Raw genomic sequence first — 15,362 nt, 5'->3', positions numbered from 1 at the left:
CACTTACTATATAGGTGCACTTTGTAGTTCTACAATTAAAGACTGTAGTCCATCTGTTTCTCTGCATACTCTGCACACTGTTCTTCAGTGGTCAGGACCCCCATGGACCCTCACAGAGCAAGTACTGTTTGGGTGGTGGATCATTCTCAGCACTGCAGTAACAGTAACACTGCAGTAGCAGTAACACTAACGTGGTGGTGTGTTAGTGTGTGTTGTGCTGGTACGAGTGGATCAGACACAGCAGTGCTGCTGGAGTTTTTAAACACTGTGTCCACTCACTGTCCACTCTACTAGACACTCCTACCTTGTAGACGTAAAGTCAGAGACGATAGCTCATCTGCTGCTGCACAGTTTGTGTTGGTCATCCTCCAGTCCTTCATCAGTGGTCACAGGACGCTGCCCACAGGACGCTGTTGGCTGGATATTTTTGGTTGGTGGACTATTCTCAGTCCAGCAGTGACACTGAGGTGTTTAGAAACTCCAGCAGCACTGCTGTGTCTGATCCACTCAGACCAGCGCAACACACACTAACACACCACCATCACATCAGTGTCACTGCAGTGCTGAGAATGATCCACCACCCAAATAGTACCTGCTCTGTGAGGGTCCATGGGGGTCCTGACCACTGAAGAACAGGGTAAAAGCGGGCTAACAAAGTATGCAGAGGAACAGATGGACTACAGTCTGTACAAAGTGCACCTATATAGTAAGTGGAGCTGATAAAATGGACAATGAGCGTAGAAACAAGGACATGTCATAGGTCATCATGTTATGCCTGATCGGTGTAAATATGAATTATGAACTGTTTGAACATGGATGATGTCATTCATCAGTGCTTCAGAAAATAGGTACCATTCCTTACGGCTGCAGTAACGATGTAACGTTTAAAATGATCTGGCTGTCATTTTTTTAAATCCTTTCTAGCTATTGATAAGGATATGAAGCAACTGCAAACCCAGCAATACCAAATATGATTGGTTTTAAAAATACCCAACTGAATATACAACATATTTCTGAAATGAAGGCAAGGCACTACAGGTGAGTAGGGTCATCTATTTTTTAAATAACAGATATCATAATGAATCTTTGCCAGTTGATTACTAAAATCTTTCACACCGTTTGCACACATTTGCCTGTTTAAAACCAAAAATCTAGCCTTAGGTGATGTTAGAATTAAAATGTATTTTATTATGAAGACAATCTACTGAAAACTTGTTGTTTTATTGTTTAATCATTTAATCAACATTATAATAAAAACGGTTTCATGTCTTTTTGCAGGACTAAATCAAGCATAAATCTAGCTATTAGAAATATTTTAGGATATCCTTTTGTAATATTTTTCAGAATATAAAAATATCTAAGCTAACACAACGATTGGTAGGTCTTGCCCCAACACTAATGAAAGCATTCAGCATATTACATTCCATTTCTGCTAACAGACCAACCTAAATCTTACACATTGCACTCTGTTACCAACTAGGACACTGTTGTCTGTGAAATACTGTGACTCAGTGTTGAGCTCCTATTGAGCAATGATGGGTGAAAGAGGAGGGGTGAGAACACCCTGCATACATATTTCCATGGAAATATATTACGTATATGACGTTTCATAGATCAAGGGGTCTTTAAAACAGGCAGAAATTGCATTTATATCGTGGATGTGGGTGATTCTTTAATTGTTTCTGTAAATGAATAAGGGTGCTTTCACGGTGCTAAACTCCTGGGTGCTAAACTCCTTCAAACACCAATGTGACTTGGTTTCGGTGTCTTGTTTGGAAGACATGTCTCGAATATGAGGTCAGTTCTGACCTTCCTCCACAGAATTCACTCCTCCCCCATTTCAGCCAGTGGCAGGCTACCTTTCAGATAGAGTCACATAAAATGTCAGCTCATTATGAAATTGAGGGGTGGTAGTAACAGAACATCAAGGGCACCAATCAAGATAAAGAATGAAGAATCTCTGGAAGAACGAAACGCACAGATTGGGCATTGAATTCAACAGATGATCGTATTTCTGCAGTCAGATATTCAGGAGTGCATCTGTAAGTGCTCTCAAACTTATTTTGGTCAAACAGTCATTGTGATTCTGGGCAATGCCTGGGTGATACCTAAAAGTAATCAGCACCATATTTTCTTATTATTAAAAAAAGAGATTATAGATTATATCAGACTCTCCACTGAATATGTCTGAATATATGTAGTGCTTGTCTCCTCTTTGTTAGTTCAGTTTCATTCTGCCTTGTTAACGTAATTTTAGATTTTCTGTACCAAGTTTCTGTTTTCATAGATACCACAGTGCTTCCCCATTTGTGCCTGCCTGCTTACATCCTGCCTGTAAGCTGTGACTTCAGAGAAAAAAACCTCTCACATATTGCCTACACACCTGAACATTTTGGGAAAAAATGGATTTCTTGGATAGTCTTGGATAGCACCTACTGTTTCCTTTAAAAAAAAGAGAATATATTGCTGCTGTCAGCCTCGGTTCTCCAATTTGGACGTTTTTCAGTTTTTGGCATAATTTGAAAATGCCTGTTGCCCTTTACATTGTATGTAAATTTCATGAGGAATGGATCAAAAGAAATGGCCAAAAATTACTTGTAAAAAACTCTCGTTCCATTGACTTGCATTAAAAGTGAAGTATATTTTTTCCTTCTCCTGTAGAGTTACCATTTTGGAGATATCTGACAGCAGCGATACGAGAAAATCGCGGAATCCACAACAATGTATTTTCATTTCTAAATGACTGTTTTTCTGATGTGTGGCTTTAACACAACATCAGACAGGTCTTTATTATGGGGGACCTGGACTTTAAGCCAAACAATAGAAATGCCTATGTGAGGAAGTAACATTGTGTCTGTGGGGATTTAGTGCAATCCAGTCATAATGCAGCCACAGATTCAGTGACCTGACTTCAGTGCACAAAGTTCAACATTATGGAAGCAAACCTAGTGCAGTCTTTTAACTTATCAGCTACTGTTTAACTGGTAGCCACCAGAAGACTTTGAGATCTTAAACTATAGTAGAAGAAAAGGCTAAAAACGACAAGCTTCTGTGATATCACTAATTACTACTTGTTTTCATTCACTACAACATGTTCACCTTACTAATATTTTGCACTCTCACCATAAAAGTAGATCTCTAAGTAGAGCACACAGAATAAACCAAATGCAGCTGTAAGCTTCACTGCATGCATTAATTGCATGCAATTGGAGATGAAGTTTGTGCATGTATTAACTATTATTTTCCTAGAACAAACCCCTGAATAGGGGCGGCACGGTGGCGCAGTGGGTAGCGCTGTCGCCTCACAGCGAGAATAGCCTGGGTTCGATTCCCGGCCGGGCGACCAGGGTCATTTCTGTGTGGAGTTTGCCTGTTCTCCCCATGTCTGCGTGGCTTTCCTCTGGGTACTCCGGTTTCCTCCCACAGTCCAAAAACATGCAGTCAGGCTGATTGGACACGCTGAATTGCCCCTAGGTGTGAGTGTGAGTGTGAGTGTGTGTGAATGTGTATGTCTGTCTGTCTGTCTGTCTGTCTGCCCTGCGATGGACTGGCGACCTGTCCAGGGTGTATCCTGCCTCCCGCCCAATGACAGCTGGGATAGGCTCCAGCACCAAACCGTGACCCAGAAGGATAAGCGGTTTAGATGATGTATGTATGTATAAACCCCTGAATAATATGACCACTAATTCAGAAGATACTGAATGCTTCAGACAACATGCAGTTAGAAATGGTACACTACAATAGGGTAGTATGCTGCTGAAATTTCATAAATATTTATTTCATATCAATGAACAATATGAACTACAGCAGTGGTCAACAGCACTTGATCAAATAAAAGCTATAGTAGTAATAATAATAATAATAGATTTGTTTGAGGCCACATCTGAAACACAAACATTTACAAGTATTACTTGGCATTAAAAACAATGGCAATACAATATTTTAAGACACTTGGTGTATTAATTTTTTTTGTCTTGTTTTGTTTGTTTCATTTCGATATCACAGAGTTTCAGCAACAGTCTAAACAGTTAATATTGAGTTAGATTACAAAACCACTGCGAAAACAGTTTAGGAGCGAGTAAATAGAGTGAAGGAGAGGCAAAGAGAACAAAGTGCTTAAAAAAAAAAAGTACAAATTACACGTCATCCGTCAGTCTGCAGCTCCACCACAACTCCTGTCGAAGAGCAATAATAAAATAAATAACATTTAAAATTTCATTTGCAAAAATATTCCCATGATTTTCCCTTTTCAGTCAGGCTGCTACTAGTGTAGGATAGTTGTGGGTAAGACATACAAAGAGAGTCAGAGAGGGTAAGTGTGGGATAGAGGACTGGGGAGGGCATGCATTTAGCTTTAGCTTAGCAGGAACAGTAGCACGGCATGACGCCACTTTTCCGAGACCACTACCTATGTTTTCCTTCCATTTTCACACTGTATCTGAGGATGAACAAGTTAAACCTGTGTCACAGTTACATACTTCACTGTCTCTAATCTGCGGTTTGTGTTCATTTCTGGTATTTTGCTCCCTTATGTGTAAAATGTCTATGATTTGTGAAGGTATTAAATCCTAATTCTAATATTTTAGTATATAAAATCCCTTTTAGTTTGTAATGGGATTCAAGGGAGGCATGCAGGTGTTCCAAAGCCCTTTTTTCAGAGGCAAAAGCATTTTTTAAGAGTGCACTTATATAGTGTTAGGCTAAGTGTCGAGAGGCAAAGCGCATGTGCTAATGGAGCGAAATTCAAAGCTCTTTCTGTCAGTTTTAGTGAGCTGTGTTAAAAACAGCTAGAAATTGTGGCTTGTAAGTGTAACTGCTTGCCTCATGGGAAATGTAGTCTATGGCCAATCAGATTTACTGCAGTTGCTGCGAGTTGTAGGAAAAAATGGCACTTGTGGGATACTTCTGCCCTGTTTGCCAAAGGATTGCAAGTCAAGGGTTGTAAGCTTGGGTAGAGCATAACATTAAACTCACCTGTATATTTCATCATTAAATCTATCTAGAAAGGATATTTATTTATTTGTATATATCTATATATAATGTTCACATGTGCAACTACAGCCTGAGATGCACATAAAGTTCTCTACATAAAGGATCTTTATTTATTTGAGTCTGTGTATATATTATATATATATATATATATATGTTTAGTTATTTTTAATAATCACAATATGAAATCAACAGATGCACAAAACACTTAAATCACAACATGAGTTAAATATATATTCTGTTGTGTTTTAGGTGCTTCAGTTTTACATTCAAGCTTGGTTCATAATGCCTTGCCTTGACCGTGACTTGGAGTCTTGGGTCAAATCCTTGGACCTGAAAGACCTGAAATTCTGACCTTTTATTTTCCATGGCTACATTAAGTGTGTCCTACAAAGCTCCATGTGTTCAAAACTTGATCTAGAACGTGTTTCTGCAGCCCACTCCATGTCAAAGACGACGCTCGTCCACGTTGTCCGATCCTTCCAGCGTTTTGCAATTTTGACTGTCCGTAAGTCTCACTGAACAAGACAAAGACAAACACATACGTATGTACGTCCACACACACACACACCCATACACACGTTTAGCCATCATCACACTGATTAATGTAAACTCACTCAGGTGCAAAGCTTTGGGGTCCGTTTCTACACCACACACTGCAGATGAGTAAGCAGACTAAGGACAGATATAAAAGTCCCAAAAAAAAATACAAAACCCAACAAATAATGGATCGGTAGTGGGGTTGAGAAAGGAGTACAAGAGGTGCACGGTGGGATTGTCATCACTTCAGGTCCAGGATGTCCTCCTCAAAGGAAGCAGAGAGCGTTAAAGTACTGGCCACGGGTGGGCTGTCCTCGCGAAGTTCCAGCTCTGAGCTGGAGGAGCAGTGCCGTTGAATGTCAATGTCACCGTCAACACACTCCAGTCCGACTCTGTTTGGAGGATTTGACAGATCCCATTATAATTCTGGCCGCACATCTCAAGCAACATCCAAAATCGCTCTCTGTTTGACATCTAGTGCTCTATGTAGGACATAGTGAGTTAATGGAACATCCAATTAAAGAAATACTCGAGCATTTTCCAACTTAATCTCTATCTGCTGCTTCTGTGTGATAGGACTGCCTACTGGCTTTTAATATTAGTGAGTTTTGAGTTGATTTGACCACAGTCTAACTGCTACTTACTCAGTGCTTGCAATTCCTGTTGGTTTCCTTTTGTCATCCTCCTTTGTTTTCTTGCTCATTTTCCTCTGTTTCACTGAGCTGCTGTCTGCCTTACTGCTGGGTTCTTCAGTTAAACCTGGAACAAGGACAAATAAGCACAGGAGGTCATATACACACAACATAAACTTACTTCATCAGACAATGATTACTGCACAAAAAAAAAGACAAAATCATTGACATAAAATTGTTTGATTCCTGATATATATATCTAGTTTATATACTACTGTACAAAGTAATTATCCATTGTCAGAAAACTGAATTTATTTGAAGAACATTTATTAGAGAAAGATAAGAGAATTTATTATATATATGTATAATATATACATATAATAAAATTATATATATTTTATTATATATCTAATTTACAATGTCACCAAAATGTACAGCAAGTAGGACTGAGTAGCTATTCTGAGTTAGGCCACTGGGAGGCAGTATTGTACTCTATAAGGCACCTCGTTAAAACATACATTGCATGCAGATGCATTAAAACAGATTACTTTTAACTTAAACAGATTCCTTTTTTAATACTAAGAACAGATGGTGGTATATGATTAAACAAATTCCGCAACATCCTGGGTGTCAGCTAACGACTTAAACCTATTACGAAAAACAGATTAAAACATGAGCTTGGAGAGATTTACCAATTGCTTACAATGGTGGTAGCCTCTTGCATACGCACACAGACCCCACTCACCTAGCAGTTCTTTCCGTGTGCGGCTAGCGATCTCTTTGATCTCCATGCGAGACAATGAGAGAGAGGGTGTGGTCGGGATCATGGGGACAGGAGCTACCATACCAGGGCCAGGAGCCGTAAGCACTTTATTGACCAACGGAGACTTGAGAGGCCTCTCTATGCTCCGTCCAACTAGATTACTCAGTGGGATCTTATAGATCTGTTTGGAGGGAGCTTCACCTGAAATAAGGAGAAATGAGAGAAATAGGTAAAAGTCTAACAAAGAAAATCAGGATTAAAGAGAAAAGCTGGGACATGGCAAGTACAACTCATAGTTGACACTACATGCTGTATGTACACAACAGGAATTGGCATATAATGTTGACATTAAGTGTTACCTCTGTGTTACAACTGAGGGGTAAAGAAGCATTCAGTGAGTCTAAAGTTAGTCTCGCAAGCCATACTTCTCCCTGTCTTCAGAGAGTCTGGTGGTACTTCAGGAGGCCAAAAATTGTTGGCAAGAAAGAGCCATCTGACGAACATGTGAAATCACCAACAGACCTTTGTTTTTGTGTGAAGTGTAGGGGTAGGCGATTTTCAAAATGGGCCTGCAGTAAAACCCCACGGGAAATGAAGTGGTATGCGCCAGAAAATGAGAGGATATCTCTCCTAAATGCTTTAAAGAGAACCATGAACTTCACACTTTTTTACACATTCACACAAATACAGCTTTTAAATTGCTATTCAATGGCTGTCTTGACATAAAAAACGTATTAACAGCTACTGCCATGTGGTGAATTTGTTTATCACAGAGTCATAAGTAAGCAACACAGTGCTGATAATACTAGTAATATCAGTAATGTCAGCGCTGGAGGATGCCTTCAGCAGACTAAGCTAATGACAATGCTTGTGAGAGAACTATGGATAAATCAATCAAAAGCAACAGCAAAGTGGAAAGCTCCAGTTCTCCTCGTTTCAGGTTCATGTGAACCTATCGTACAGCAATAATGAAATCATTAAAATAATAAAAATAATGTTATATTGAAATAATAAAATAGCATTGCTGAACTACTGAACATATTAAATGCATTCTGATGAAACTTATTTTATCCATTCATATAGATATAACAAAATGCACTGCTTTTAAAATGGAAAAATCTTTTTTTTAACCGTCAAATCTGAGCATATATGAAAAATTTGATTAGTTGGGATTGCTCATTTTAAGCGTTTGATAGACATAATACAAACATGCATTTGGACAGTCAAAGAGGTCTACAACAATGCCAGGTGTTACCATTATAAATATCGTTTTTTTTTACAAAAATACATTAATCATCACATAATACAATACACAAATAATACATAATCATTTTTTTTTAAAAAAAAAGCTAAATTACATTTTTTATTAGATTTTGCTTCAGGTGTGGAATTATTCTTTCTTAATAATGAGTATTTTAGCAGAGTAGCACCAAAGCTTTTCTCCACTAGAGGTCACTACTAGTCTATTATTTTTCTTGAAGTCAAATGAACTGTGAAATCAAACAGTGGTTTTATTCATTGAAACCATACACTAATATAAACACATCAACGCAGCACAACCTGTAAAAGCTGAACAATAAAAGGTGTACCACCTGTAATATGATTACTGTAAAAGCTCTGGCCAGAGTAAAGAGGGAAGTGCACAGTTAATCCGTCTGAGCTGAAAAGCCTTCATAACAACATTATTGTACAAGGAACCAACACTGACTCATGTATCTTACACACAGACAGGTATGTGTGTGTGAGAGTGTTGTTTGTGTGCACATAATGTGAAAAAATCAGTTCAACCTAAAGAGAAAGAAAATAGTCAAGAACATAGGTCATGGTTTTTAAGCATGCACAGGCAAGGAAGTCGCCTCCCTGAAGAGCAAAATCAGAAATCTAAAAATGTTAATTTAACATAGAAATATATCAAAGCCAAAAGCTTGGGTCAATCCTGAACTCTAGCTCATTGTTATCTGTGTTGTACGGAGCCCTGCTAGTGACATCCTGTGTAATTAAAAATAATGTGTAATGCATGGCCACAACTTAGTAAGGCGTGGGAAAGAGATGATTAAATCATGGCCACAACTTAGTAAAGCGTGGGAACGAGATCCTAATGTGTGGCCACCATGTAGTAAGGCGTGGGAAAGAGATCCTAATGCATGGCCACGACTTAGTAAGCTGTAATCTCATCCCCACGCCTTACAGGATGTCACCAGCGAGGCTCCATAGTGTTGCCTGTCTTTACACATTAAACAAATGCCAATTGTTTATGTTACCTTTTGATAAAAACAGCCAGGTCAAGAAATGTATTAATGAATTGACCCAAACTTTAGTGAAAGCATGCATTATCTGGAATATATGGAGATATTCCTTGTCCATTTCTGCATCACGGGACAGTCTAAAAGAGTGCACTGTATAATACTTGTGTCCACAGTGATCTACTAATAATGTATTTTGACATTTACACAATTTTACACATTTTGCTGTATAATATCTAAATACTGAATAGTATAGTATAGTATAGGAGATTCATAAAGGAGTTTCCGATCCTACCCCATGATGCAGAAATGGCAGTCACAGGTGACTGGCTGATTGGTTAAACTACCAGGATGTGGGTTTTTGTCACAGCCCCCCAATTTCTCTCTTTAGGCTGTCTGTTTGGACAGAAGCACTCTCAGCTGTATGTGAGCATGTGAAGAGGGGCTTTGACAAAAGTATCCATGGTGACAAAACGATCTGCAGGTCATGCTGTGGCAAATGTGTCCCTCTTCCATTGATCACCTTCATCTTTTCTCTTTCCTTGTTCATCTCTTTCTCTCTCTATCTCCCTTTTTGTCTCTCCCTCTTGCTCTGTTTCTGAAACTGAACGAAGGGACACATTGTGCTCACAGAACATTTTCTCAATGCTCTGTCAGCATGCATCTGTGAATGAAAACAAAACCGGGGTGAGTTTCCGTGGCAACGTGCATGTTAGTGAGGCAGCATGGGAAACGTAGGCAAAAGCAGAAGCCCCTGCAGTACCTTCAGAGTCTTTAGACATGTAGAGGGAAAGCTTGGTGCCGTAGGGGATCCGAATACAATCTGGACCAGGGACGGAAAAGAGCATTACACCAACCCAACCCACATACTAATTCAAATGAAAAGGCAGATAGAACAAAAGACAGACAAATATATGCTTCTCACCACAATCTAGAAATACATCATTTAAGAGACAAACAAATAATACACTCTCAAGGACATAATTTAGAAACACGTAGAAACTTTTATTTCTACAATTTGTTTGTGAAAATTTAAGACACACTCCCTCAAAAAAGAAAAGTGCAGACCCATGATGATTGAACTGACAGCAAATAAAGGAGCCTGCCATATAAACAGGAAAGAAACTACATCTCGTATACATCCCATCATGCTTTGTATCGAAGAAAAACCTACCATCTCCAAGCGGAGAGGGAAAAATGGGCATCTCGTAGCCAGTTGGTGTTTGAGGAGAGCTTTGGGAACTGGTGTCTCTGGAGCTACAGTTAGAGGCAGAGTTTACTGGTGCTGATGATATGAAGTAGATGTCAGACTAGAGAAAGAGAGAGACACAGACAGAGGGAGTGAGAAGAGATTTCATCTATGAAAGAGCATTTGAGAAGGCTGACATTTGCTGTAAATAGTTATCTTTCCACTGCATACCTTGCTTTTTACATAAGCTGATCCAAAACAAATGTTATCACATAACAGTTACATGTTGTGAATTTCTACCCTGATAAACCAGTGGCTCTGGTTGTGAGAATGTGTGCATCTTGTGGTGATGAAACACCGCACTAACCCTAGAGGCAATCAGCTGCAGCTCCGGAACCACCGCAGTGTACACCAAGTTTCCATTCACAACCAGTCGAATTTCTATGGAATCAGTGGTGAAGGCCAGAATGTAGGGGAATGCACACACTGTAACACAAGAAGTGAAATCACACTAAGAATAATGTCATGCACACAAATGGTGTGATCTCTACTCATGTCCCACATCAAGTTGATCAAAATGAAAATGAATTAAAAAATACAGCTAGGAAATTAAATGATAGGTACTGCCTTTATGTAGACCTAAGCTGTATTGAACACAGCTTGTGGAGCCCATGTCCTACATTTTTCTTCTATTTTATTTTTCCCCATTTAAGTCCACTTATAGCACTGTTTATGTACTACATAAGATTCTTTTGTTTTCGAAAAGTAAGAATTTTCCATGATGCAGGGCCTTTAATATGTGTCTGGAACATTACATCTGATATGTGACCAACACAAGATCTGCTGCAGTTCACGAGTTGCAGCCAGTAAAACTGTTCAACATGATGACTGTCTTTTCAACTCCTTCCTAAAACACAACCGGCTATTCTCGCCGACCACGAAAAGGAGGCGCAGCTGAAATCGAACAAGCCCAATCACTTTGGTAAATAGTGTTGTAATGTTAACTTGTCCTTGAGGGGAAACAACATGTACAAATAAGTACTCATCATTGCATGGGAAATGTTTTTATGTAGTGTATTTGATATTGCTTGGCATGAAGCTTGACACAGTATTTACAAGAACACTAAATGTGTCTACTGCACTCAAAAACAGTTGTCTAGAACATCACCTTCCAAAATCTTGAATGACATCTGGCAAGTCACAAACTGGAGGTCTACTTCAATTAACCAGAACTCAAGTCACACATTTATATAAATCAAATATTAAAAAAAAATATAAATAAAACAACTCATTTTATGAATAACAATAATATTCCTGTCTATTCCAAAACTGTATTTCATGGAAAACATATTTGTTAAATAAAATTATGTTTTAGGATGAGAATGCAAGGTTCAGAAATCTACTGACCAGCCTGGGTGTTTGTTTAGAGTTTAACAAATTGAGTGTAGTTGAAACATGTTTAAGCAGTTAGAAAGAAACCACAAGATGACATGGTTAAAGGTTTGCCCAACCTCTGTAACACCCACTAAAACCATATACATGCTAAAACCAGTAACACAGCGCAAATACAGAATATTAGCAGGGTTCACATTGGTATGCTTTACATGTCCCTAACTGTCTGTTGAGATTTTATGCCATGGACCCAAGCCATAGATAGTGTTTCTATAGTGTAACAGGCGGCTGGGCTGGGACACTGTTGCCATGGTTACTCACCAATGCTGTTGGGCATTTGATTCCAGCTGAAGTGAAAGTCGGACGTGTTTGGTTGAATCATGGGCGTGGCCCCATTAAACGGACACACCTTCTTGTAGGCGCAGAGATCTATTGGGAAAGTAATTAGAATGTCAAAGCATGTAAATGATTAACCGCTAAACCGACAGATAATCAATTGTTCAACCAATGATAAAAGAAAGTGCATTTCATTTTATTTCGTTTTTCATTTCATTCATAAGGAGGTTTATCATTCAAGCTGAAAAATGCATGTTTTTAGTAGATACCTATGAAAAAGCACAGCTAAAATTAGTGGTATCGATGATAGCATAACTTCAATGGTGTACTATATCAAAAGCAAACATTTGGAAGTAAAACATAGATGACCATTTGTCCACAGACATTATTTCGTCCATGTTTTCCATGAGAAAGGGTGATCACACATGGGTCTATGAAATTATAGGGAAGAACGGGGTGGACAGTGGCGGCTTTTTAGAGCTGCTGGGTTACACTGGCATTGTCATGGCATTTATTATCATTTTAATTGGAGCAAGACATCAATAGTCAATACAGACATTCAGAATATTGCCCATCACTATATATTCCAGTCATTTTTGTCATTTTTGTTTCTGATCATGTGATCATGTGCATATTATAGTTGTCAGCGCTTCGGTTTAAACGTTCATATATACATTATGTTTGAAGTGATTACAAGCCATTTACTTAATATACATGCTTATGCATGGCCCCACCTATCAGTACTGCAATCCATGGTCCAAACAAGCAACAATTTTTTATATTTTAGTGCATTAATACAAAGTTTAGCTGACATGTGCACTCATAAGTGTGTGTATATTAAGTATTTTACAGTGGCTGTGAACATGGCTCAGTCAGTCAGATTTACAATGGATATTTTGATGGGTCACATTCTTGATTCTAGGCTTGCTAGTTAAGCATTAATCACCAACTAATGACAGTCGGTTATCAGGCTAAAGAAGTTGCTGAAATTTGCATCCCTATATCAAAGCAATGAATACAAGACATAATAGATACTGACTGTTGTAGCAGAGCAGTAGCCCAGCCTCCCCGTCTTCATACACATCTATGGCTGCTACAAAATTTACCTGCAAACACACAAGCAACATAAATGAACCATCAACTTTGTGTCTCCACATCCATCGATACGCTTCACTTTAGTGTGTATATCTGTGTCTCTAACCCGGCTGGAGTCAACATGATGCAATCTGTAGGCGTCTCCTGTGCTCTCATTGATTAGGTCAAACTGGTGTTTATAGGCCACACAGATCATGTGATCATTTTCACCCGTCGGACCATCGACCAGCGCCATGACGACCGGAGAATCGCACAGGCAGATCTCCTGTGTGCCACACATGCAGACAGGGAAAATGGTGCACTTAATGGACAGTCGCAATTTCCTGTGTCATTTCTGTTTAGCATTATATTCCTCTCTGCACAAGTATGTGAAAGCAAATAATAATACAAAATGGACGTGTAAATGAATTGATGGCAAATTCTATAATTAAGCTACAAGCAAATTATACCATGTCTTCTCATTCTCAGATCTAGACAGATTTTACTGGAGTGGTGTTTAAAGGAGGTCCCTGCGGACTCTGATGCTGTCTATCAATGATTTTTTGTCATTGCCAATTTACCACAGTATTGTGCACACTTTTAAGCCTTGGAGTTCTTCAAATGCAAATGAATTGCTTTGTAAAACTAAGAAAAAAAAATATGTGAGGTATTATCTGCAAAATGCATCAGCCTCCTTCCTCCTACCCGGATGTACTGGAACTCCTCTACTGGTGAATCACTGGTTCCGGCACTTGTTCCTACAGAACTGATGCAGTCAAATCGTGGCTGTTTCCTTGTGATGAGGAGGAGCTTGTTCCTTATTGCTGCAACAATGCGGAGCTCCACTCCATGGTGTGTGTTTATAGAGTAGAGATGGCAACCTGAAGGAACAGAAGTACAGCAATTTAACACAAAATCCAGAGGCCAAATTGTTCTATTTTGAAACATACCTGTAGAATAACTGCTCCACTGAGCTATATTTAATGATGTAATTGCAAAATCATCTTCATGTGAATGTCCTCTACATATCAACGTTAATTCCTTTTAAAAATAAACTGACAGCTGATGCTGATTCAGTCTAACACTGCCCAGAGGGATACATCAATTGAAATAACCCTTAGTGTGTAATTGTGCCCAAAAGTGCCCAAAATAAAAACAATAATAAAATTAAATATAAACAAGTACTATGATATTTTTGCACCAAGAATTTGAAATCCCACCATTCTTAATACCAATACTATATTATTATGTGACATAACAATTTAAATGGATCATTGGTAAAACTTCACATACCTCTGGTTTTTTCCAGCTTGTTCTCTCTGCTGTCACATTTGGTGCGGACGAGTTGCCGCTCCTCTATTCCTCGTTTGAGAGTGCTCAGTCTGTACACGTAGAGACGGGCATCCTTCCCTGAAATACAACGTGTTACTTTATATCTTTCTTCAGTTTCTCTTTGTTTTATGTTCATGATTCTTTAGTGATTGCTAAGAGACGCTGACTACATGTTTCGAGTCGAACACAGCAAGGCAATAAATCGAGGCACAGCAGTTCCCCATTTAAAAAAGCTGAATTCATTTATTTTCCAGTGTGCTGAAGGCCTGTTGTTTATCAGTTATGATTTAGCGTGCCATGACTCATATTCAGGTTAATTACTGCTCTCTGTATGTATGCAGGTTTCTTAAGTATTTGCTTATGCAACTCTTCAGCTCCCCTCTGTCTCACAGGTGTTGTTTAAACCAAAGGCTACTTATTGAAAGCTGTATTCTTTCAATAAATAGTGTTTAGACCATAACCAAAAAGAAAAAAAATTCCCAACAATGCCTATTGCTGAGTATTAATCTAGCTCCATGTGATCACATAGATTACCAGAAGGTTGCAATAAGGAGGCTACTTTTTCCAAGGTCTTGTTTTCCTTTCAGTGGTCAGAAGCTAAGGTGTGTGATATGCTATTACAGTGTGATTATTCTTGGTATTATATTCTTATATTCTGCTTGGCCATTGTGCCATTTGGACACACCACTAAAATGGATTTTTTATTCTCTCATGTTACATGATAATAAACTGACAACAAATTAGGGAACTGTCTCATCAGAATTACATCCAGCTTTTCTAATGCAATTTGTTGTTTTTTGAAATTCCTGTCTCAACAAACACTGGTTTCCTGGTGACGAGGTCCATAGAGAATTCGTTATTTTTATCCTGCA

At 38.7% G+C, this 15,362-nt stretch overlaps 1 protein-coding gene across 5 annotated transcripts in view; it reads right to left on the bottom strand.

The window, feature by feature from the left end:
* Nucleotides 1-3,957: 3,957 nt before the first annotated feature.
* garnl3 (GTPase activating Rap/RanGAP domain like 3) overlaps nt 3,958-15,362 on the bottom strand; it is a 93,031-nt gene continuing 81,626 nt past the window's right edge. For 3 of the 5 annotated variants that reach the window (XM_036579928.1, XM_036579929.1, XM_036579930.1), the window contains exons 21-31: nt 14,452-14,568; nt 13,864-14,039; nt 13,286-13,444; nt 13,124-13,190; nt 12,070-12,177; nt 10,724-10,842; nt 10,342-10,477; nt 9,931-9,990; nt 6,907-7,125; nt 6,174-6,288; nt 3,958-5,921 (exon numbers count right to left, since the gene is read on the bottom strand). In XM_036579928.1, coding sequence (XP_036435821.1) covers nt 5,771-5,921; nt 6,174-6,288; nt 6,907-7,125; nt 9,931-9,990; nt 10,342-10,477; nt 10,724-10,842; nt 12,070-12,177; nt 13,124-13,190; nt 13,286-13,444; nt 13,864-14,039; nt 14,452-14,568 — 1,427 coding nt within the window. In that variant the 3' untranslated portion in view covers nt 3,958-5,770. The remainder of the gene's footprint in view (nt 5,922-6,173; nt 6,289-6,906; nt 7,126-9,930; nt 9,991-10,341; nt 10,478-10,723; nt 10,843-12,069; nt 12,178-13,123; nt 13,191-13,285; nt 13,445-13,863; nt 14,040-14,451; nt 14,569-15,362) is intronic. The other 2 variants (XM_036579933.1, XM_036579931.1) reach the window with 1 other exon arrangement.

This window comes from Colossoma macropomum, unplaced genomic scaffold, assembly GCF_904425465.1.
Source record: "Colossoma macropomum unplaced genomic scaffold, Colossoma_macropomum, whole genome shotgun sequence".
Taxonomy (NCBI): domain Eukaryota; kingdom Metazoa; phylum Chordata; class Actinopteri; order Characiformes; family Serrasalmidae; genus Colossoma; species Colossoma macropomum.
The sequence above is the reverse complement of the archived record's forward strand: the minus strand, read 5'-3'. Positions and strand labels throughout refer to the sequence as shown.